Below are 23,868 nucleotides of genomic sequence, written 5' to 3'. Positions count from 1 at the left end.
CAGGGACGCTTTGAACACCACCCCCACCGCCCCCCTTCCGTCGAGGGCGGAGCTCGGCCCCGGTGCTCCGCCTGCCGGCTCCGTCAGGGCCGCCATGCCGGGCGGCGCGCGGGGCCTCTACCGGCGGATCCTGCTGCTGCATCGGGCGCTGCCGCCCGCCCTGCGGGAGCTGGGCGACCGCTACGTCAAGGAGGAGTTCAGGAAGCACAAGGCCGCGGGGCCCGCCGAGGCACAGCGCTTCCTGCGGGAATGGGAGGCAAGTGCCCGGTGAAGCGGCGTTCAGAGGCTGCACGGCCCGGCCCCGCGGGTGGCGGGGGAGGCTGCGGCGGGTCGGGCCGTCCTGAGCACCCCGCTGGTAGCCCGGGGCCGGAGCAGTGCTGGGGTCTGTTGTTGCCTTGTAGGCGTGTGACCACAACTGTGCGCACACCAAAGTGTAACAATTATATCATTAGTTATCTATGCGTGTAAAACAGATGCGAAATTATGGGGTGTCATTTGCATATATGTTGCATAAATATGTATATATATATAGCTACACGTGTAGCTAGTTGTGTAATTACAATTAACTGCGTATACATGTGTAAATAGCTTCCACATGAACTTGTATTTCATTTTTGAGTGGTATTGTTGCCTCTGTGGAACAGTTCCTAAGGCAGCAAACCTGATGGACTTGAAACAGTGGTTGGGCAAAGCTCTCAGGCACAGAGTTTGGATTTTGGATGCTCCTGTGTGGAACCAGGACCTGGACTCAGTGATACTGAATGGATCCCTTCCAACTTGGGGTATTCTGTGACGTTTCACAAGCACCAGAGAGAAGGGACTCTTGAGGTGGCTGGGTTCAGTCAGGTACTGACAGATCAGTAAGCCCTAAGAAAGTCCACAGTACAGGGAAATGATACAGATAGTTCATGAAGGAAAAGAGCTTTCAGTTAGAGCACCCAGATGATGATGAGAGACATACCTATGTGAACCAGCAGTGTGCCCTTGCAGTCCAGAAAGCCAACCATATCCTAGGCTGTTAAAAGAAGCATGGCCAGCAAGGCAAGGGAGGTGGTACTGCCCCTCTGCTCTGAGCTGTGACACCTCACCTGGAGTGCTGCATCCAGATGTTGAGTCCTGAGTACGGGAGAGACACTGACCTGTTGGAGTGCATCCCAAGGATGGCCACAGAAATGGTCCAAGGGAGGGAACACCTCTCCTATATGGATATGCTGAGGGAGCTGGGGCTGTTCAGCCTGGAGAACAGAAGGCTCTGGGGAGGTCTGAGTGAGCTTTCAGTATCTAAAGGGAATATAAGAAGGAAGGCTCTTTAGCAAGGTCTGTTGTGATAGGTCAAGGGGAGATGGTTTCAAACTAAAAGAGGGGAAAATTAGATTGGATGTAAGAATAAGTTTTTTTCACAGTAAGGGTGGTGAGGCACTGGAACAAGTTGCCCAGAGAGGTGGTGGATGCCCCGTCCTTAGAGACAGTCCAGGTCAGGCTGGATGGGGCTCTGGTCGAGCTTTAGGTTTCCCTGTTCATTTCAGGGGAGTCGGACTAGGTGACCTTTAAGGATCCCTTCCAACTCAAAAGACTCTAGGACTTAATGTTTTTAGTGGTGAAATCTTCCTTATATATATATATATTTAAAGGAAAACAGTGTTTACACTGAGATATTTTTAGTCATTTCTGTGCAGTGAACAAATAGTGAACACCTTTCTCAGTTTAAGAATGTTTTAGAAGTAGATTACAGAGAAAAGTGGCAAAAATGAAATTACAAGGAACAGAATGTGAGTTTTGAAACCTGGCATTGCTGCTAGTTATGATACATTCAAAGAAATGAAACTAATTTAATAACTGTTTTGAGTGAGTGAGCAGTAAGAACTTTGCAAATACACCTTTCTTCTAACAAGATGCTGGGATGTATTAGCAAGTGGTTAATGTGGCTCTTCTCATCTTTCCTTTAATCTTTTGTTTCTTTCTGGGTTTTTCTCCCCCAGATTTTTATCTGTTTCAAGGGTGGAATTTCTAAGTCAGACCTTCACATTTCTGGCCTTTGGGACTGTGCCTCTCACAGCATGCTGTGGTTTGCGGCCCCTGAAGGTCTGAACCAGGTAGCTGAGGTACTTTGTAGAAGACATGGATTAGGCAAGAACAAGATGCTTAATCCAAGAGCCATTAAAAGGAAGCTTATTTTCATGGTGCATGGCCTTTAAAATTGCTGTAGTTCTTTAATATTAGGTTCTGTTACACTGCAGTGAGGAAGAACCCAAATCTCAGTGAAGAACCAGGACGGGCCTTCTAATCCTCAAATGGGTGCAGCCATTTTGAACATACTTACAGTGCACAGGAGCACAAGTAGAACGTTGAAGAGAGATTTCTTAGATTAAGTTTAAACAGAAATTGAAATAAGTGTTGAAAAGACCACCAAATAGCGTCGTCTCAGTATATGGATGATTCTGGAAGAATTCCTGTACTGCCCTCATATTGCTGCAGTATCACTTAACATTAACGGAGATAGGAAAGGAACTCCTTGTTTGGCTTATAGTGAAAGGGGGAGATTTATTGTTCTATCACAATTTGTGTTGGTAGAAAATACCATTTTATGACAAATCCAGACTGACTTGTTTGAGTTTACAAAATAGGAAAATCGTGTTTTTCCTATCATTTCTGTTGGGTTAATGCTTTGCTTCTTGAAACCCACTGGGACATATTAAAGGGAGCTGCAAAGAAAGCAAGCTTTGTTGTTCAGGAATTATGGCTGTTCAGGTAGATTCAAATTAAGTATATCAATTATTAATATATGCTCCTTCCTATTTTCTAAATATTTAATATTTTAATTAAAATAATTGGTACTCATTTACAGGAGGTGGCTGATATAATTAGATTGATAGTGATTATTACCTTGGAATGCTATTGAATTAATGCTGACAGATATGGTAAGTGAATTAGTTCAACAGTCTTCTAAATTGTATGGTAGCTGATGAGAATGCTTACATAAGAATAGGTAATATTAAGGTGATATTTATTGCTTCATTTGAGATTACAACTGATATAATGTAGAATATTCAACTAAGTAATTCAAGTATTTGTTTGCTTTACATCATGTAAGAAATTCTTCTTTTAATTTTGAAATAGGTAATTTCATACTTACCTTGTGCCCATTTACCTTGTGGAGTGGAAGGTCTGGACTATCTTGAGATGAGCAGAATCGTTCTGCGGAATTACGTGACATTTTCTCACATCAGAGAGATAGAATAAATTGCCTTCAAAATGCTTTGGCCTCTTTTCACTCAGAAAGCCTTTTTATAAGCTTTCAAATTAACTGAGACTGACTGGGGAGCTGGCATCTGCCGTTGTTCACTCAGAAGAAAGGTGACTATTTTTCATTGCTGTTAATATGGCTGGGCATTATATTGGCAAAATTAAGATGGAACTGTATCTCTCTGTCTGGGGAACTGGTCACTTAACCTCTCAAGAATGGCTAATTTTTCTAGTTAACGTGATATCAGAAATGATACAAGTAATTGTCATTCATCAAATTTGTTTTCAGTTTTGCCTGGCACTTGCAGTGTTTGATTTCCTGGAATGATTTGTGGCTTGGACCCATAATATCTCTCAGGACACAGCTGTCACGATGCATCTCTTTCTGCTGGTGACTGGGTATAACAAATGTTTTGCTTCTTATTTCTTTTTGCTAAAATCATCTTCCTTCCCCCTTCTTGATTTATTTTTAAGCTTCTGGCATTCAAAAGCACATTGAGAAGTTGAAATGAGTGTTTGAAGAGCAAATGTCCAAACAAATTGACTGGGCAGACAAGGAAGCTGTTGCCAGCACTAGAATCAGACTGTGAGAGGATTGGAACATATGGGTTGCCTTAGTCTGAAACTGCTGCTAACTTTCTGTATTATGCTTTAAGTTTCTGTAAAGTACATTATAGAAGTGGTCTTCTCTTTGCCTGACAAGGAAGTACATTTTTTGGGAAGTGAAATATGACTTGAAGGTTTTTGCCATTTTATGACTTTAATGAAAACTGGGAAATAGGATTTAAGAGTAATATTTCATTGTAACATTACCGGATACGTTGGAATTCACTTATAGTGTTTTTTTATGACTATCTGGGTGAAAACCTTCTTATTAAGAGTAAATTCCTATTGAGACTTGTGTATTTAGCTGCGACTTAGGGTAGCCACCGAGTCTTAATTTGTAAGCACTGAACTGGAGACGGTTTCCTTTATTTTCTTTGATATCTCTCAAGAAGCGGGAAGGAATTTCTCACTTTTCTGAAAGCTGAATGGTTATGGCTGATAAATGAAGGAGCACTGTGGGATTTGAATATGGCCAGATGCAGGGAATCATCCTGCTGCCCTGACCTTGCACGTGGGGTTGATCTGTTCTGGAGCCAGATCTGAAGTCTGCCTGTGTAAGATGGCAGCTTTTTCTTGGGGCTCCCAGGGTTTGGTGAGATCCCTGAACCAGCTTTTATGTGCGAAGATCCCTCTGACGAAACAAACAAACAAAAGGAAAACAGCCAAAAAGCAACAAAAAAACCCAAGAAAACCAAATAACTGAAGAACCAAAATGGATCCCTATAACAGCACTTCTTGGTAATGAAATTCCTTGGCTTTACTCCCATCCTTCTAGTGCTCCTTCAAGTATAGGATTAGAAGCAGGATTGGGAGCCTGCTTCTCTTCTGCTAAGGCTCCAACAGCCTGGGGGATTTCTGATGCAGAGGAGTGGCCTGGCATGTGTGGGGTCTGCACCTCATGGGAATGGGCGCTGAGTACTTGTCAGCTAGAGAACAGTGTTTTCTCCATCAGATTCCTTTGCCTACTCTGACGCCAGCAGTTCCTTGTGTGTTTCTGGCTCTGGGCTGGTGTGGTGCTCCATTTAATTAAGTCACTTGGTTTAACTTGTATGGAAATATACCTTTTTTTTTTTTTTTTTTTTTTTCTTCTTTCCTGTTTTAGTAATAATGTGGTCTGGACTTAGTGGAAAGTAAAACTTAAAGGCAAAACTGAGATTTTGTTGCAGACCTTTACTGTATTTTCCAAATTCATAAGCTTCGACACTGGTATCCTTAATGCTTCTATCATGTTACCATGCCAGCCATGCAACCAGATAACATGCATGAAGGAACTGGCAGATGTGGTTGCCAAGCCACTCTTCATCATATTTGTGAAACTTATAGCTGTTGAGTGGAATCCCCAGTGACTGGAAAAAGGGAAACATGGCTCCCATTTTTAAGAAATGGAGAAAGGAAAACCTGGGGCACTACAGGCTGGTGAGCCTGAGATGTCACATAGATGTGACATCTATGGCTGGGAGGAGCATGGAACAGATCTTCCTGGTGGCTTAGTTAAGGCACATACACGATGAGGAGATGATCAGAGACAGCCAGATTGGCTTCATCAAGGGCAGATCTTGCCTGACCACTCTGGTGGCCTTCCTGGACAAACTGACAGCATTGGTGGGCAAAGAAAGAGCAAGTGATGTCATCTACCTGGACTTGTGCAAGGTTTTGATATGGTCCCACACCAAATCCTTATCTCTCAATTGGAAAGATATGGATTTGAAGAGTGGACTACTCACTGGATAAGGAATTGGTTATATGATCATAGCCAGAGGGTTGTTGTCAAGGTCTCCATGTCCAGGTGAAGGCAGTTCGCTAGTGGTGTCCCTCAGGGGTCAGTCTTGGGACTGGTGCTCTTCAACATCTTTATCAGTGGCGTAGATAGTGGGTTTAAGTGCACCCTCAACAAGTTTGCTGATGATAGGAAGCTGAGTGGTGCAGTTAATCCGGCAGAAGGAAGGGATGCCATCCAGAGGGATGTGAACAAGCTTTAGAAGTGGGCCAAGGTGATCTGAATGAGGTTCAACAAGGGCAAATTCAAGGTTTTGTGCTTAGGTTGAGACAATCTCAGGTACGATTATGGATTCAGGGAGAAGAACTCATTGAGAGCAGCCCTGCTGAGAAGGAATTGAAGGGTTCTGGTGGATGAAAAGCTGGGCATGAGCCAGCAGTGTGCAATTGCAGCCTGGAAGGCCAACATTATCCTGGGCTGCATCAAAGGAGGAGTGGCCAGCAGGGAGAGGGAGGTGATTGTTCACCTCTGCTCTGCCCTTGCAAGGCCCCATCTGGAGTTCTGCGTTCAGGCCTAGTGTACATAGCATAGATGTTGGAGTGGATCCAGAGAGGGCCACAGAAATTATCACAGGGCTGGAACACCTCTCCTGTGAAGAAAGGCTGAGGGAACTGGGCTTGTTTAGCCTGGATAAGAGAAGGCTCCAGAGAAACCTCATTGTGGCTTTCTAGAACTTAAAGAGAGCTTATAAACAGGAGGAAGACTGACTTTTTACACAGTCTGATAATAAGAGGACAAGGGAGGGCAGCTTTAAACTAGAAGAAGAGGGATTTAGATTAGATGTTAGGAAGAAATTCTTCACTCAGAAGATAGTGTAGCACTGGCACAGGCTGCCCAGAGAAGCTGTGGATGCCCCATCCCTAGATGTGTTCAAGTCCAGGTTGGATGGGGCTCTGGGCAGCCTGAGCTGGTGACTGGCATCCCTGTCTACAGCAGGATGTTGGAACTAGGCGATCATTAAGGTCTCTTTCAATTCAAACCATTCTATAGTTCTATGATGATATGTGTTGTTGTGTCTGTGCACGTAGCTAGAGCAATGGCTGTCCTGATAGCTGCGTCAGTCTGCTAGAAGCAGTTTTTATTTGCAGCTGTTTTGACACTGCAAGAAGCACTGTGTGAATTACTGGGGACACAGCAGATGGCCATGGCTGCCAGTTACCTCACGTTATTGTAAATTGTGGAGTAAATGCCACTGAAGTGGTAGAACTTTATATAAATACATGGTGTGCAAATTTTGTAAATTTTAGATAGTTTGGCCATTGTATACATTCAGAAGGTAGTTGCAGTGCCTTTGATATTTTGTGTGGGATTAATTAAGCCTGAACTGTACGGCAGGTTTTATTCATTATAATTTTGATAGAGAAGCTGAGATTGCTGTATAAGCAGGTTGAATCTCTAACATGCATAACACTTCACTCCTTGCATTCAATGGCACTTGCTCAGGAGATGAGCAAGGATGTTTATGTTAGTGCTCGTAGATTCATATGCATCAGAGGGAGCTCTGTGGCTGACTGCTCGTGGAAACTTTTTTGATGATTCCAGCTTTGCAGCAGCCAGCTTGTGACAAGATGTCTTAATAAGAACATGGCAAGAAATGTCAGACGCTGTAGCAGCACACACAGGAATGGGATGTTTGCAGAACTGTGATTTTAAAAGGTAATTCAGGTTTCCATCTAGTGGCGATATAAAATTCTGTCTAAGCCAAGGGAAGCACAGCATGTACATGACTGTGGTATGCGGAGCATTGTAATACTTGTGTATGTGGTTGGAACTTAGGAAATAAAAAGCCTAAGGATGTAAATTATGTGCTTAACAGCACGTAACTCTGAGAGCCTCCAGATTTTTTTATATTGGGGTTATAATAATCAGGGATCAGTTATATTAATGGTATGCGTTCAGATAGTACTCTTTGACTCTAGCAGTTTATTTAATTGCTGCAAATTAATCTGATTCTGCTTTATTAATGTTCCGTGACAGGCATTTTAAAAGGTTTAATTTGATACAGGTCTAGAAACCATTGCCAGGTTAAGGTTGCAGATGGAGAAAATACCTCGATAATATATTCACCAGTCTTTTGGACTTGTGTTTTAAGACAGTGCAGCAGGTCAAACAGACAAACCAGGTTTAAACTGCATCTGTAAATGTATAAGAATTTCTGGTTGTTTATGTTTAATTGATACCTTCCTTCTAGTGTTTGTTTGGCACTTGTTTGAATACCGACAGATTGTAGGGTTTATAAGCGTGGTAGCTGTTACTATGTTTTCAATGCATTTCCACTGTCAACATTGTATAAACACTGCCAACTTTCCACAAGTGTTGTCAAGTACTATATTTTGTAATTACCGCAGGAATATTATGAGTGCTGTAATTGCGTGTACTGTATGGATATGCTTTTCTGTTCTGTTTGTGTGCAGACACAACATTGATATTATTCTGTGAATGGAAATGGAATCTGATTGTATGTACTACGCCTCTTCTAACTGATATCCTACTATTCATACTGCAACTCACGCCTGGAATACACTGAGCAGCAAATTTCTGGCAAAACATTTTTATTTCTGTGTCTGGAAGCTGCTAATTAAAATCTAATTTATTTATTTATTTTTGAAGGATATGATATGAAACATTTATTTAATCTTAGAGTCTGACAACGTTTGAATTTATTGACTTTTAAAGGTCATTTCCAGAAGTTAACATCAATGAGATTTTTAAAATGAACTGTTCATTATACTAGGAGTAATTTACAAGCAATGCTACAAACAGGCTTTAATGAATTTTATATTTAAGCTTAGTGACTTGTGGGGAGCTTGAGTGCTGATAGTATGCTCATTTCTTCTTGCAGAGACACTAGTGAGAGACAGAACAAAGACAGAAGATGGGATGATGCACTTTTTACCTTACCAGGCTAAACCTCCAGGTTGATCTTGTACCCATCTTTCAAGAATGGCTAGTGCAGTAGAATCATAGAATCATTTGAGTTGGAAGGGGTCCTTAAAGATCATCTGGTCCAACTCCCCTGCAATGAATGGGGACACCTACAACTAGATCACGTTGCTTAGAGTGAGCCCCAGCCAGACCTCCACTGTCTCCAGGGCTGAGGCATCCACCACCTCTCTGGGCAACATCTGTCAGTGCCTCACTTCCTTTATCTTAAAAAACATTTTCCTTGTATCCAATAATAAATATCCCCTCTCTTAGTTTAAAACCAGTTCCCAAAGTAGATGCACGTTCCCTTGTTCCATGTGATTCCCTGAATGATACAAATTTGATACACTAATTTTATGCTTTTTTTCTTTCCTGAATTATTATTCTCCACAATTTAGAGGAAATTAACAGGTGATGAGCTCACTGCAATATTATCTTTTTTTCTTCATTCTTTTTACTATTTTCTTTTCTGAATCTGAACCAGAAGAAGCATGATGAAAGGGTGGGAACAATACAACTCCCCATGACCGTTGCTTCTTTGGAGCTGTCATGACTGAAGGTACTGAATAGCATTGTTGGTATTAAAATCTGTATATAATGAATCAGAGCAAGTAGTTTGTTTTCTGTAGACCACCAAATGCCACTTGGCTCATAATCAAGCATTTTCAGTTGCACAGTGGAAGATGTATGGGCTATATAATTGACTTGATTTTTGTGTGCTGTTTGAGGCATGGTAGTACCATCTGTGTAGTTTCTCTTGATGGAAGAATTCGTACTATATTAGCAATCTTTCAGGCCTTGTCACCTTCTGACTTCTGTCTGTAGTGCCCTCACGTGTAGTTTGATAGCTGATTTTAGACTTCGGGATACATCAGAAGATTATGCTTCATAAGACTGCAGTTTTTGAAGTACACACATGGTGGCAGCAAATACCTAAATTTATAAGTCACGTTTATCTTCTACAAACAAGTAGGATTTTGAATTTCCTCATATAAATCGGTTAATTTTTCATAGCTTGAACTCTTGTTATTTACTGAAAACTAAGAATACATTAAAATATTGCTGAAAATGTTGAAAAGTCTTTTTAATTCAAAAATTACACTGTATTTTCTACCTGGTGGGGCCATAACCATATTTAGTGATGTTTTCTGGTTTTGATTTGCATCAGAGTAGTTTGCTACTCCAGCAGCAAAAGCTGGTACCTACCCAGATAGTTTGCCATGTTTGGTGGTGACCCTCTGATCAGACAAAAGGAGGTGCACACCATTCTTTTATCCCTCTTTGTGTTTCCTGGCATTCTACCTGCTGACCCCTGATAGTGCTGAAATTTGCTTTTCCGAAGCCCGCTGTTGGTTTTTCTCTGTTTGAGAAACGTGTTGTATCTCTCCATAGAGATATCTCTCGTAATCTGCTCCTACCTCCCTCACATTACTCAGATTACTTCTCCCAGCTGGATCCGTAGATGAGTCAAACCTGCTACAGCAAACTAATGTGACATAAACACCCTGCACTAGCCACTGCTGTACTGAAGTGAAAAAATCCTCACCACATTTGAGAAACTTAATATCTGTTGGTGCATAAGTACGTTTCTGACAGACACTGACATGGTAAGAGTCTTCTATTTTTCCTGGAGCTGAACAGTTCTTGGAGTTCTTCAAAGTGTTTTACTCATTGTCTTGTGATCGAACAGTTGAGTGTAATTGTTTTTCTTCTGTCCTTCCTCTTTAGGCAATTCCCTGACATGTTTATTAGCTAAATGCTTTCTCCTTCCAAAATATATGCATGTTTTCAGCATACTGTATTGCATTTTGTTCTTTATTTTGTTTTCCTGTGCCAGTCATTCTAAGTTCTCATCTTGTTATCTAGATCACTAATCATTTTTCTAGCGTGTGTTGTTGGTCTGATTAAAGGAACCAGTGTATCCCTGTCCCTGAACATGGCTTATCTACATATTGGGTGCACACAGAGGTGAAATTCCTATGCACAGCAGCTCTCTGCTTTCCAGTCCCAGGCATCTGCTGCTGTGAGAGCATGCAGGGAGTCCTCACTGGAGCCATGAGGACACCTCAAGTCTTGCTTCACCTCAAGCATCATGTGGAAAGCATAGGTCAGCTTTAGGCCACGGTACCAGCACGTTGCTTTGTTCTGCTTTGTGCTGAAATTTCATGCCTTACTCTATGTAGTCACTTTATTTAACATCGTTTGCATTTGTTTTAATGTGTAGAATTTGTGAGAAGGTGTCTGTCAGAATATGATATCCAGTTTTTTGCTTGACCTCTTAAATTCAATTGGTTGTTGGCAGCAAAGCATACCAGTGAGCTTTTTGTCAGCCATTGTGGTGAGTTATTGGAGGAGTAGGAGAGCCATGATGTGGAGAGGTAGGGAAGGCATCTGTTAAATGCTTGCTAGTTTTCTTCCTGTTTCATTTTTGCTTGGTAGATAGAATCCCATCACACTTTCAGAGGTTATTGAAGGTGTGCTTGATTCCATGTAAATGTTGATTTGATACTTTGTTGCCTCTGTCGGACTCTCGGCTTACACATTCTGTTTAAATAGATAACCCAAACTACTCCAAGTGAGATCCAGCCAAGGCTGCTTGGACTAGAGGGCCCGAGTGAGATCATTGAAAGATGTGTATAACACTTGATCTTTTGACATCCAAACCATAATAATATTAGCCCTATCCTTCTGATTTCTGAGAAAAGATTTTACTTACAGTTTTCCAGTGTTAACTGGGAAAATTCCCAGAGCTTCTGGAGTTTAAGCAAAATTAATGACAGTGATAAAAGCCAGAAAGCTGTAATTTAAATCTGCATTCACAATGGGCTGGTACTGAAGTACAAGCGTGAACTCTGGAGATACATGTCAGCCTCCCCTGTGGTACAGCCCGTTGCTTGTTTGCCATCCAAGAATAACAGCCCAAAGAGCTGAAAATCACACTGCTTGGTTTCACTCAGTTATTTGTTTAGTTTGTATGTAATGTAACTGCGTAGACGTGATGTTGGCTGCATCTTTCGACAGTGTTTAATACGCTTTAGTTTAATTTGTGAGATTTTGTGTTAAGGAGCCAACATCAGTCATATAAATTTCACATGTGGCTGAAACGTGGGTTAATGTGCTAAGCAGTGTGGAGTGCAGCTGCTGGAAGAACCTTTATGGCAGTGGGCAAGGACTTGGAAAGCAGGGTTATAGTGGATGTGGGTGCTGTCTCCATTCTTAAGTTATGTTATTTTTTCGTGTTTTGTTTGGGCACTTATTTGCACAAATGCACACTTCTAATGCACAGCAACAGATAAAGATAGGATTAAATTAAGCATCTATGTTTGTATAGACTTCTTGTTTGAAAATCAGTACCGTGAATATCGATGACTTAGTTCCAGTTGGTTGGCACTATTACAGTTTTAGGATGCATTAACTAAACTGGAATCATCTGAATTTATTTAGTAGGCTAGCAGAAAGCACGCAAGAGTATTAATGTTTTTAGTTGTAAATAATAGCACAAATGAACCCTTTGAATTAATTTGGCTTCATGTTTTCTTTTCACCTTTGGATGTTCTCATTCAGTTGTGCCAGATGACTTCTCATGACCCCTTGTGCTATTTAGCCATCCCATTTGCTGATTAGGGACTTTGGTGCAGCCATACATCCATCAGAGGCACATGTTAACTAGGTTACTCACCAAAGGTTTCCTTCTTCCTTGATAACTTCGCTTTACTCTTTGTTTTCATTTGTGAATAGGTTCTTTGTAGGCAGTGTTGTGGAGGGGAGATGGGGTCCTAATGATATTTCAGATAGATGTGATAGTTTTGGCAGCACCATTGGCAGGACTTTCCCAGGGCGATTCTACACCCACCAAATACAATAAAACACTGTGCTGCCTGCTGCAAAGAGATTTCTATTTTTGCAAAGCTGTTGTTTTTAAAATCACTCCTGTAGTGAATGTAATTTGGATTTTTCTCATAAATGAATGCAGTAGAATGCAGATGATCCCATTGCTTTTCTGTGGGGAAGAAGAAAAAAGGATTCACAAGGATATGCATGCAAAGCTGTATATTAGCCTTAAAGGGTTAATATAGCTTACTTCTAATAATATAGCTTACTTTCTGTATCATAAATCATATTTAACTGAATAACACATACAAAATCACTAGACCTTTTAGACTAGATCTATTAAAATACTACTAATTAAAACCCCCTAAGTTACCATCGGTATGTTTCAAGGGCAAGCATCTCTGTGATGCAGATGATGCAAATGTTATTTAAGATTATTTGCTGGTGTCTTCAAGTAAATTGAGAGTTTTCCCTGTTAGCTGTCTTGGTCTAACTCTATGGTAAATTATGTGCCTAAAAAGCAGCCACTTAGCTGGGAGTTTAAATTTAATAGGTGTCTCTAAAGGCCATTGTATGGAGTGGAGAGTGAGCCAAGAAGTCATTGTGATTATGATGGAACTGCCTACTTGTGAGCAAATTTGCACAATATCTTTAACGTTGTTTTCTTGATTAGGAAGTGAAAGTCGTTGATGTGTAGGCAGCTCAAAAATACTTAGAGTTTTTATGGTTAAAACAGCATTGTGTTGCTTTAAGCAACTTCAGAGTCCTTGTAAAGCCATGATAATATGAGCTGAGAAAATTCCTTGGTGTTGAGAAGTCTTGAAACACAAATTGATGTATCCCAGTAGTTGAAATACTGTCTGAATGGTAGAAACCTTGAGCAAGGTTTATTCACATTCCCAGTGGATGGCACATAGAGATTTTTCTAGAATTTGATATGTAGTCAGTTTGAAAACTCCTTTCTTCCAGGTCATTGTATGTAGTAAGAGAATGGCATGTTTCCCAATAAGGCACGAATTAAAAAATGCAGCAGTTTGTTATTCACACTAATGAAAAAATATCTTTGTATTAATGAGGAGAGAGCCTTTGAACAGCTGCAGGTGCACCATACCAAAATGATCAAATGGTACCACTTAACTCAGAGTAGGGGTACTTTATGTCAGGAATTTCAATGCATGGATAGAACTGATGTACTGCACTTTCCATTTCTGCTGTCATCCATAGAACGAAGCTGCTCCTGCTCCAAATGTCAATACCTTACCTAAAGCTGAACAACACAGCACTCGGCTGTGGTAGCACCTGTGAGGCTGGCAGGCACAGAGCAGATCTAAGCCAGTCTGAGCAATCTCAGCATGGTGTATTTGCTTTTGTGAAATGTTGCCTTGATGTTATCACTTATTTTTAAAGATCTCTGAAATTGTAAAGCAAATTAACTTACGTTCCAGTTCAGCAATACCAAGTGCCTGAACATTTTTTCGGAGTAAGCAGGCAGTCAATTATTGTTCTGAAAGCTTAATGTTTTCTTGGCTGAACATTCATTCATCTCAAAGTAAATACAACCCTGTCTGACTTACTTGATTTTTGTACCTTGTTTTTTGTCTCATTTAATAATTCAAAGGAAGCCACCTCTCATGTTAGGAAAACCTTGTACATGGGCAGAAACAAAAAAGAAGCAATAAAACAGGATTTAGATGAGTTCATTTTGAAGCATGTGTTGTACAGAGATCATAGAAGAATGTGCTCAGACTTGAATTTGAATCAAATATATTTGATTTCCCCAAGAGCAGTAGAAAATGTGTTATGGAGTTCTTCAGAAGTGCTTTCAAATTAGTTCTCTCTTCAGGTACTTTCTTGAATTTGGAAACCTGTTCATCAGCTCAGGAGTTGGACTCAGTGATCCCTGTATGTCTCTTCCAACTCAGGGTATTCTGTGGTTCTATAATCAGTGAAATTTTCTTGCTCCTTTTGCACTTCATCTTTCCGATCTTTTGCTCTTCTGTGACAGCTCAGCCCTTACTTGCTGTAATGTGAAAGATGCTTTAAAAATCCTCTTTGCATGGAAAGATAGAGTGGTTTGCAGATAATGACGTAGTTTTTTTTTATTCCCCAAATCTGGAGGTTTTGACATATTAGAGATGCGTCCTCTTTTACAGCAGCTCTTAAATATACTAACAATGCATTTGCTTTCTTCACTGAAAAATTCTGGCTATTTCTGAAATAGTTCAGGGCTTGTACTGAAATCCACAGACCACAAATTAAATACCATGCTGGATTTGTACTCTTCCAAGTTTCTCAACCTCCAGAAACAGGGGAAAAAAAACCAAACAGGAACAAAAAATCCCAGCACAACATTAGGGTTATGTTTAGAAAGGCAACTTAATTTCTCTGACCTTTTTGTCTGCACTGTTATATCAGAAGACTTTCTGGCTGCGTGCTTGTTATATTACCATAATTTAGGAAAATAAAGCAGAGCAGAGGACCTTCCATTATAATTTTGAGAGCTGTAAGATGAAAAGGAAGGAAGTACTGTGATTTATTCTATTACTTAGAGAGTATAGAAGTTTTTTAAACAGTTTATTTAATGCAAGTAAGTTTATACATGTACAAAGTGTATTTCTTATCTAAAATGTTAACATCATCTAGCATCCTTTGGTGCTCAGCAGCAAGAACTTGAAAAGAACTTGCCCAGAATGTAGCACAGAGACTAGTGGGTTAATCGTTTTGCCTTTTAACAAGTACACATTAGTAGTGTGAATAAATTATCTTTACTGCAGTGCGATTTTACAGATCCAAACCAGTATGTTGTCACTTGCTTTAAGGGAAATATTTTATCAGCATGCATTTATTTTCATAGAAATGATGTATTGCTGCTATTTAAAAACAACAAGGACTGCATTTTAACTGGATGATTTTGGTTAACTCTCCAGAGTAGGACTTAAAAATTTCTAGACTGGCTGCCTTTCTTTCTTAAGTAACTCCCCTATAAGAATTCAACAGTGTTTCATAGGAGTCCCCCCGTATCTAGGCTTTCTTCTATTGGCAGCTAGTCACCTTCATTGTGCTGTATGAAGAACATACCTTGCAATGTGTGTGTGCCGTTCTGGTGGAGAGGTTGGTCAATAATCTTCAATGACCCATTGCTTGTCTGCCCTAAATACCACTGCAGGGTGTACATTTCAGACTGTTAGTAGAGGGAGATGGTGGAGTCACTGTCCTTGGAGGTTTTGAAGAAATATATGGATGTAGCACTGAGGGCCATGGTCAGTGAACATGGTGGCAATGGGTTGAGTTTGGACAAGATGATCTTAGTTGTCTTTTCCAGCCTTAACGATTCACAATTCTATGATATTCTGCTGCCAAATTTGCTTTGGAACGGGGAGTATAAAATATGTTCAGCAGAAACTGGGGATGCTTCTGTCCACCCTGAGGGACAGATCTGACTTTTATGCTAATAACCTTCTGGTTTGCTTATTAAATATTGCCCATGAGGTTTTATCTAATTCATTCAATCACATTATTCTTCTGCAGGTCCATTGCAGTGAAAAATTCAGTGCACCCTCAGCAGAAACATTATTTGTGGTGTCATTGAAATCAATGCAAGACGCCTATTTGCAGATGAAATTTTTGTTTATACTTGAGATTTTTTATTGTTGTTTTGTTAGTGTAAAGTTTTAGCTCTAATGAGCATATGGGAATACGAGTAATGGAAAAATAAGGATACCAAGTCTCTTTTGGATGTGGATGCTTATGCTTCATTGGGCATAAATTGAAGAGAATGTGCATTGAAGGTCTTTCAGTAGTATAATCAATTAAGATATATAACATTCTACAGCTAGAAGTCTGGAAACTGATGTGGTTGTCTTGGAAACAGGCTTTATTTTGCTTTTGCAAATACCTAGATATGAAATCATTGTCTTTTTTGAAAATCTGGAAGTAATACTTTTCAAAGAAATAATAGCAAATTTAAGGTGCTTGTCTTCTGAAGAACTGATGATGTTTCTATTGTGTGCTTTAATTGTAGTTGTGTGATTATAGTTCTAAAACAGACTGTAGTTTTCTTTAACCTAAAACATCTGTTCTTATTGCTGATATTTGTCTTGGAATTTGCTGCAGTAAAACACTTTGCCAGGATTTTCTAGCTTAATATTTGAATAGAGACATTGCAGTATAACTGATGTACTGAACAAGTTTCATTCCTAAAAACAATGTACTGATGCTATCATTTCAGGTCTTATCCCTTGCCCTGCTTTAAATGAACAGCATTTGAGGAATCCTTGACTCTTCCGTGAGGCTGTAGAACAAGAGTTGCCAAACAAAATACCAGAAGTAGAGACAAGTGAGAGAGCTGCCATGCATTGTGTGAAGTGTGAAATCAAACCTGGGCTGATAAATAAGCATCTTTCACGTTGCTGAGGATTTAGTAGGATTTGTATAGAAATGTGGGACGGTGTTCTTCAAAGAAGTGTGACTTCTCTTTTCCTTTGCTTATTTGTCCCATCACAGCAGCCTTAGGGTTTGTCAATAGTAACAGTATAATTTCATCATAATTCTTACAGATAAGGGCTAGACTGATTTATTGTGTGTGTGTTTTCTGTTCTTTGGTTCTTATGTTATTAAGTACAGTGGGGCTTTCATGTATTTCTCTTCCAAGTATTTTTGTGTCTAGTACCAATTTAAAGAGCCTTCTAAACACTGCTATGTGCTTCAGAGAAGGTTTTTGTTGGATTTTTTTTTTTCTTTTTCTTCCTCTTTCATTCTTTTATGGATTATTTTAAGGGGAATTTACAGCTTGAATTTTGCAGCTTGTCCACAGGAAGAGGAGCATCATAGGAGCTCAGTGAACCACTGGAACTCAGTTTTCTGACCATCTCTTTGGTCTTACTTCCAGTCCGTTGCTCCTGTTCCATTTTCTGTGCTGTATTTACATTTCAGTTTGATCTTTTTTCAGAATTGAATTTATTTCTTCTTAGGAGCTTTTCTATCCAGCGTCTCACAAAATCATAGAATAATAGAATGGCTTGGGTTGGAAGGGACCTCAAGCATCATCAAGTTCCAGCCCCCGCCTGTTACAAGCAGGGCTGCCAGCTGCTAGATCAAGTGCTAGATCAGATTGCCCAGGGCCCCATCCAGCCTGTCCTTAAACACCTCCAGGGAGGAGGCATCCTCAGCCTCTCTGGGCAGCCAGTTCCAGCACCTCACCATTCTCTCAGTTAAAAACTTCCCCATTGCATCTAATCTAAATCTCCCCTCCTTTAGTTTAAAACCATTCTCCCTCATGCGATCACTATTTAACTGTGTAAGATGTTTATTTCCCTCCTGTTTATAAACTCTTTTTCAGTATTGGAAGGCTGCAGTGAGGTTTCCATGCAGCTTCTCTTTTGCAGACTGAACAAGCCCAGTTCCTTCAGCTGATCTTCATAGGAGAGATGCTCCAGCCCTTTGCTCATCCTCATGGTCCTTGTGTGCTGAATATTCTGTTCTTCTTTACTTGAATGAGCTCGTTTTCTCTTTAAGACCTGAGTTGAAGCTTATTAATGTAAGTGGAGATGATCTTAAAGGCCGTAGCTGCTATCAGACAATGCAAAATGCTTTTAGAGAGCTAAATTTTGGCTTTGATACATAAAACTTACGTTGGTATTGTACATCTAGAAAGAAATGATTAATCACAGCTTGTTTTTCCACAAATGACAGCTAAATCACTCTGATGTACTCTAATGGGGTAATTGATGTATGTTTACCTTGATGGTCAAGCCACAAACTTTCCACTCTTACCTCAGGTTGCAATCTCATAAGTCTTATATGAAAAAGGAAATTAAAATAGCATATCATTTAAGCCGTAAGCGAAGCTGAATTGGTTCTTGAACTTCTTTCACATTTCTCTAAATAAATGTCATTTCTTCCAGTTTAACAATATTAGTAAACTGTGTTAAAAAAGGACTCCATTTGTACCTTCCTGATCAAATAATAATTCTCCGTGCTGATTACTAAGTAGTACATAATTGCATTCCCTGGCTCCATTTTAGCTGTACAATTTTTCATTCTCTCCTTCCAAGCTGCAAACGAGCAAGCAACCAAGAAAACCAACCTCATGTGGTACCAGTTCAGTCTGGGTGCAGTGTGTGCATCTCTGTGTAACCACGGTCACTGCCCTGAAGTTTGGGTTGGCTTAGCATCCATCCTGAATCTCTAGGGTTCAACATTATGTGTTGAAGAAGAAGCATGTCACCCCTCACAGCCCAGGTCTGCATGTTTAGTTTCTCTTAGACATGTAACATTCATCAGTTTTACAAAATCCCATTGAAAGTGGTAGAATTTGTTGTTCATGCAGCTTGTGGTTAGAGCTCCTCATTAAATACGGTTTGGTCTGTTAATTAGAAAAGATAGGATACTGTTCAACCTACATCTTCCTTTGGGCATGAGATGTCTTCAGTGGTGGGATGGGTTCTCAGCTGTTCCGTGCTCTTGGGCTCGTCTTGGACTTGGTCTTATAAGGTACCTGGTCTGTTTTATAAGTGTTCACGTTTCTGTACACAGCAAACCTCTGAATAAAACTTAGATATTTAACACACTGCCTTCAGTGTAACTTTCTATCTTTAGCTTCTCTATTATTAAAAGACCAAGAATGTCTGAAATTTGAAATGTGAAAGAAACAGCAGATCTTCTGGCTTGTAGAAGCTTTCTGAAGGTGGTAGGTAGATCTCCAAGTATTTTTAGCCAAATTGCTCTCCTGGAATGTAATTCATGAGGCAGATGAATGAATCTGGCATCGCCTGCATGAGCAGTGCTGGGATTCCGCTCCATCTCCTCGCACTACCCAAGAGCTGGAGTTCATGTTTTGCTTTATTTGAGCAGTAGAGGTTTGCATGTGCATACAGGGGGAATTATGATTTTATTTAAGCTGCACCTCTAGCAAAACTGTGTGGACACAGGACATAAAGAAGGTTTGTTTGCTTACCTTTGCTGTTGTAATTCTGCACAGCTCTGCCTGTTCTATTCAATACTAGGCATTTTATTAATGGATTCTATACTATGGCACTGGTATTGAAGGAGATGCTAGATCAAGAAAACATAAGAAAAAACGTTGACTTCTATCATAAATCAGCTTGTCATTATTTTTTTTTCTTGTATATAAGCACTAAATTTATAGCTTAGCCATAGTTTTATGAAGGTAGCTTGTTTCCAGTGCTCTATTTAAATGCAACATGATGTTCCTGCAGGGGCCTTGTAGCTTCTGAATGTAAGTGTTTGGTCTCCTGCCACTGAGTTGTTGATGGTGTCCATGGCTACATGTGGAATCTGATGTAGTATCTCCCAGCAGGAGCAGTGCTACACCAGTGACATGAGTGTCTGTAGCCCTCCTCTTGACACACTCCAACAAGTCCACATCTCTCCTGTGCTGAGGACTCCAGATCTGGCTACAGTCCTAATGCTCTGGAATTTCATGAGCTGTATCCCCCATTTAAACACTACTTTGCTGAATATTTTATCTGTAACTGATGCTTAATTGGCTGAACAGAAAGTAAAGCAAAACAAAGTGAGATTTTTTGGGGGGGAAAAAAATTAAAACATTAGAGTAAGCCAGCTACAGAAATGTGTCTGAATGTGTATAGAAACATAGATCCAACATCTCTGTAAACCAAGCTGAGGCCATTGCTTGCTGTGCTGTCCGTTCACATTATTGTTTCTTCACACTACAGCCCTGGCAGCAGGTGTAACATTTTGCAACAGAACGAGAATGTGAAAGGCTGCAATTTGGAGTTAACTTCCAATGAGTGATGTGGGTGGCCTGCCAGGCCAGGCTTATTTTTACTGATATCACTCTGAGGAATGGGTTTAAAATCATCTGATACCACTTCTCACTGGCTGAGATGTTGAACAAGGCACTGAGCAGCTGCCTCTGCCCTGGCCCAGTGATGTTGTTGTTTGGTCAATGTTGTCATTAATTTGGCTGCAAGTGAAGATGGTCATTTGGAAGAGATGAAGGCATTGGCTCTAGGTAATGTTCTATATGTTAAGCCTGCCTTTGAGGAGGACTCTGAAGAAGACAGAGAACATGGTTGCCATTCTTCCCAGTGCAGATGGGAATTTAATTTTTATTTAAGCTTATAATTAAATCATACATTTTGTTCAGCATTTCATATCAGCATATCAGGTGAACGCCTGCCAGCATGTACTGGGCAGGATGGCAGTCTGTTCCTCTGGCTGTCAGGGAGCAGAGCTTTTGTTTGGGCAGTTGGGGCTTCTATTTTTGCATTTGATGTCTTGTAAGCAACAAGCTGACACCCTTTCCTTAATGGGTTTCTGTAGCAGACAGCTACAGAATCTACGTCACTCATCTCAGCTGCAGTATTGAGGCAGCCCGATGGTTGGGCTCAGCTGCTCTCCTGCTCTCATCTGCTGCCTCATGTACTCTGAGCATGGCTCTGCTGTGCCTGCAGGCTGCTTTGTCTCCAGCTTTGTGTCTTCTCTCTCACGTACTGTGAGTAGAGTGTGAACTGTAACTGGAATAAGATGCCCTTGGAAAAGCTGTCATAGGTTTGGATCACAGTTGCCAGAGGAGGTTTGTTGTATTTGGAAGATATAGCTTTTAGCAAATAGTAAAACAAAAAAGAAAGGAAGAAGTGATTTTCCTTGTTTGAGAAGGCTGAGCAGGGGTTTGTTTTGGCTCCGCTGTTAGAGGAGGCAATATTGGCAATAAATAGTTACACTCTGTGTTTTCACTCTGTCTGTAAGTTCTAAGGAAAGCATAGAAAAAACAAAGATGCTGCTCCTTCTTGTTGCCTGCAACAGATTATGATCACCAGATTTTGTGGTATATTCCTAAAAGAGCAGACATAATCTTCCTCCCTCTCCCCTGTTGTGTTTTTAAACTTATTTCTAAACTTCATCTGAAATACCGCGTTACAGTTCATGCGCAGTTAGAAGGTGGTGCATTTTCTGCATAGAAGCTGGATCTTAAATGACAGGACTACATACCAGCACATGATGGAGTGCTTTGCTGAGAGCACTGCTTCCAAGGCAGAGATGTTTTAACACTGATGGCTTTTCTGTATCAGTAACAATTTGAGATACACTGTGTATCTGTTTTATCTGTTTTCTTTCAGTAGCCATATATCTCTTGCTGCAGCAGGTAAGATCCCACTGACTGGTGTGTGTGCTTCCCTATGGGAGATCAGTGGGGAGGTTCGCTTGGGAAAATGTAGTTAAGCCCATCCTAAAGGACCACGGCCAAGAGAAGTTCTCATGTTCAGAAGACCCTCTGGTCTTTGTGTCTTCTGTGGTTCGTTGAGGTGGTTCTTTCTGAAATAAATGTTCTTTTTGTCATTTTGTTAGTGCATTTTCATAGGTTGTGTAAGAGCACAATTGCACAGTAAAATGGTATTAAAAGAAGTTGATTCCTGCACATATTATTTTTGTGACCTTTTTATTCTCTCTTCCTAGAACTATGCAGAGCTGATATGGCAACAAATTAATGAGGACAAACAGAGCTCTAGAAAAAAGACTGTCTTTGGAATCCAACTCACAGAAGAAAAGCTTAATGACTTCCGTGATGAACAGATTGGGCAGCTGAAGGAGCTGATGGATGAGGCTACCAAACCTAAGCAAAAAACCACCATTTCTGAAGACTCAGAACACAAAAGCTGAAAGATTTTGAAGATTTGTTTTAATGCATACAGAAGCATTTTGAAACTTCCTTTTCCAACTGGGCTAGAATGTAATTTCTGTGGAATGATGGCTGCTGCTGATGCCATAACCTTTCTGAAGGTGGTACCTCTCACTCCTTATGCAATCATGACTGGTAAAATGGAATCATCGTGACAATTTTATGTCAATTGCAATGTTTTTGTTTTCCTGATGGAAGGTGGAGACTTGAAGAATTTGGTAACGTTAATTTGATGTTTTAAAAATAGAAGGTTTTAATTTTAATCTAAGGACTCACAGAGCAAAACTTCTGTCCATTTTAACATCATACTCTGCTGTGATGGAGAAGGTACATTAACGTTTGTTTTTACTGATGTGGGTTCAATAGACAAAGAACAAAAGTATGGTGCCAAAGTGCACTCATTTCAACTGAAAGAAATGGGCAGTATTAGAAACTTACTGTTGTTAATTCTTCTTCAGTTTCATTGTGAAATGTACTTTAAAATAAAAGATGCAATTCATCACTAAATTGATTTTGAAGAAATAATTGGTGTATGAAGGAAATTCTTTATTTGCTTCACAGTTGTGATTCACATATAAGCTTTTAAAAAAACTATTCATTATTTTGTTCTGTAATAGTTAGAGTTCAAGTAATCTTTAAAAGCTTTGTGTCCCATACAACTCATTATATGTAGGGCAGAATTTATGAGCACCTCAATTATTGAAGTTATCCATTTCATAATGCAGTGTAACAAACATCAGTGATTTTTGGTACTGGGTCAGCCTTCATCAGGACCATACTTGCCTATTGTAATACTCTGTTGCAACTGAAAAAAAAACAATCCTACTTTATCTGCTAAGAAAGTAACACCTCTCTTACTGTGAAAAAGACAGCTTTCATTTCATATTCCAAACTGAGTTTTATATTATTAGTTTTGTTCTATTTCTGGCCCTTTTGCTGTCTATTACTCGTGGAGTGTTCGAGACAACACAATTTCTTTCCACTTTGGGAATAACAGCTCTGACAAGTAAGCACATTTCCATGTGGCTGAAGTTGTAACAATATGCCGTTTGCCAGAGCTACATGCTTGGTTCTTATCAGGGCAAATCTGGGGGACAGACTGCTTATCCCTCCCATACCTGTCTTCCCATTTCTGAAGCCTTTGCTGGGTTTTTAGGTTGCAGGTTGCTCATTTCTATTGAAAGGTCAACTTCAAGACTCCAGTGTAAGGTACATCTTCCTCTGGCAGCTCTGCTGTTTGTGCTATAGGAGCATCCTTTAGCATCAAGGGATGATTGCAGAGTGCCTAGTCCTAACCAAGATTAGAGGGCAGAGATGATATCCAGGCTGCAGGGCTGGGGTTTCCAAATGTTGGGTCTTGACACTTCAAGGACATGGTTGGAGAGAATGGCAGCTCCCTTCTGACCTACTGCTTTCCTTGGCCTCACCTCAGTAACAATGTGAGAATCAGATGCGATGTGTGCAGAAAGCCTGAAAACTCTCTCCTATGCTGTTGTTCACATGTAACTAAAGCTTTTCATACTTCAAAGGCTATAAAGATCTAATCCAACTCTGGAATTCAAGGCAGAAGAATATATTGTGTTGCACTTACCTTCAGATTTACAGTAACCAGCACTTTCCTCACTGGAAATGAACTCAATTCAAAAACTCAATTCAGGTGTTTTGCAGCAGTTTGGTCCCGCTCCTTGACTATAAATACACTTGACTAATTTCAGCATCCACATTGTTTCAAATTTCTTTGTAATACTATGATGTGGCACCACGATTAACATATTTTAGGCAATTTGTGAGTTTAATTAATCTAGTTAGGAAATACAATACT

At 40.2% G+C, this 23,868-nt stretch overlaps 1 protein-coding gene across 6 annotated transcripts; it reads left to right on the top strand.

Moving 5' to 3' along the window:
• The first annotated feature begins 64 nt into the window (after positions 1-64).
• Positions 65-22,568, top strand: SDHAF3 (succinate dehydrogenase complex assembly factor 3). 6 transcript variants are annotated; one of them, XR_014943048.1, is made up of 5 exons: positions 65-256; positions 7,169-7,282; positions 8,469-8,543; positions 9,036-9,110; positions 21,824-22,568. XR_014943048.1 is itself a non-coding variant. In XM_085538604.1 (3 exons), exons 1-2 carry the CDS (start codon positions 95-97, stop codon positions 9,102-9,104), a joined length of 231 nt encoding a protein of 76 aa, XP_085394730.1. In that variant the 5' UTR covers positions 65-94; the 3' UTR covers positions 9,105-9,110; positions 21,824-22,568. The 6 variants fall into 6 exon arrangements, 3 of the variants coding, with proteins under 3 accessions (XP_085394730.1, XP_085394729.1, XP_015709134.1); XR_014943049.1 differs by lacking the exon at positions 9,036-9,110; XR_014943050.1 differs by lacking the exons at positions 7,169-7,282; positions 8,469-8,543 and adding an exon at positions 9,988-10,158 and having other exon boundaries at positions 21,824-21,961.
• Positions 22,569-23,868: the final 1,300 nt, after the last annotated feature.

Source organism: Coturnix japonica, chromosome 2 (genome assembly GCF_054131305.1).
Source record: "Coturnix japonica strain WE chromosome 2, WE-NBRP24, whole genome shotgun sequence".
NCBI classification, from domain to species: domain Eukaryota; kingdom Metazoa; phylum Chordata; class Aves; order Galliformes; family Phasianidae; genus Coturnix; species Coturnix japonica.
The sequence above is the reverse complement of the archived record's forward strand: the minus strand, read 5'-3'. Positions and strand labels throughout refer to the sequence as shown.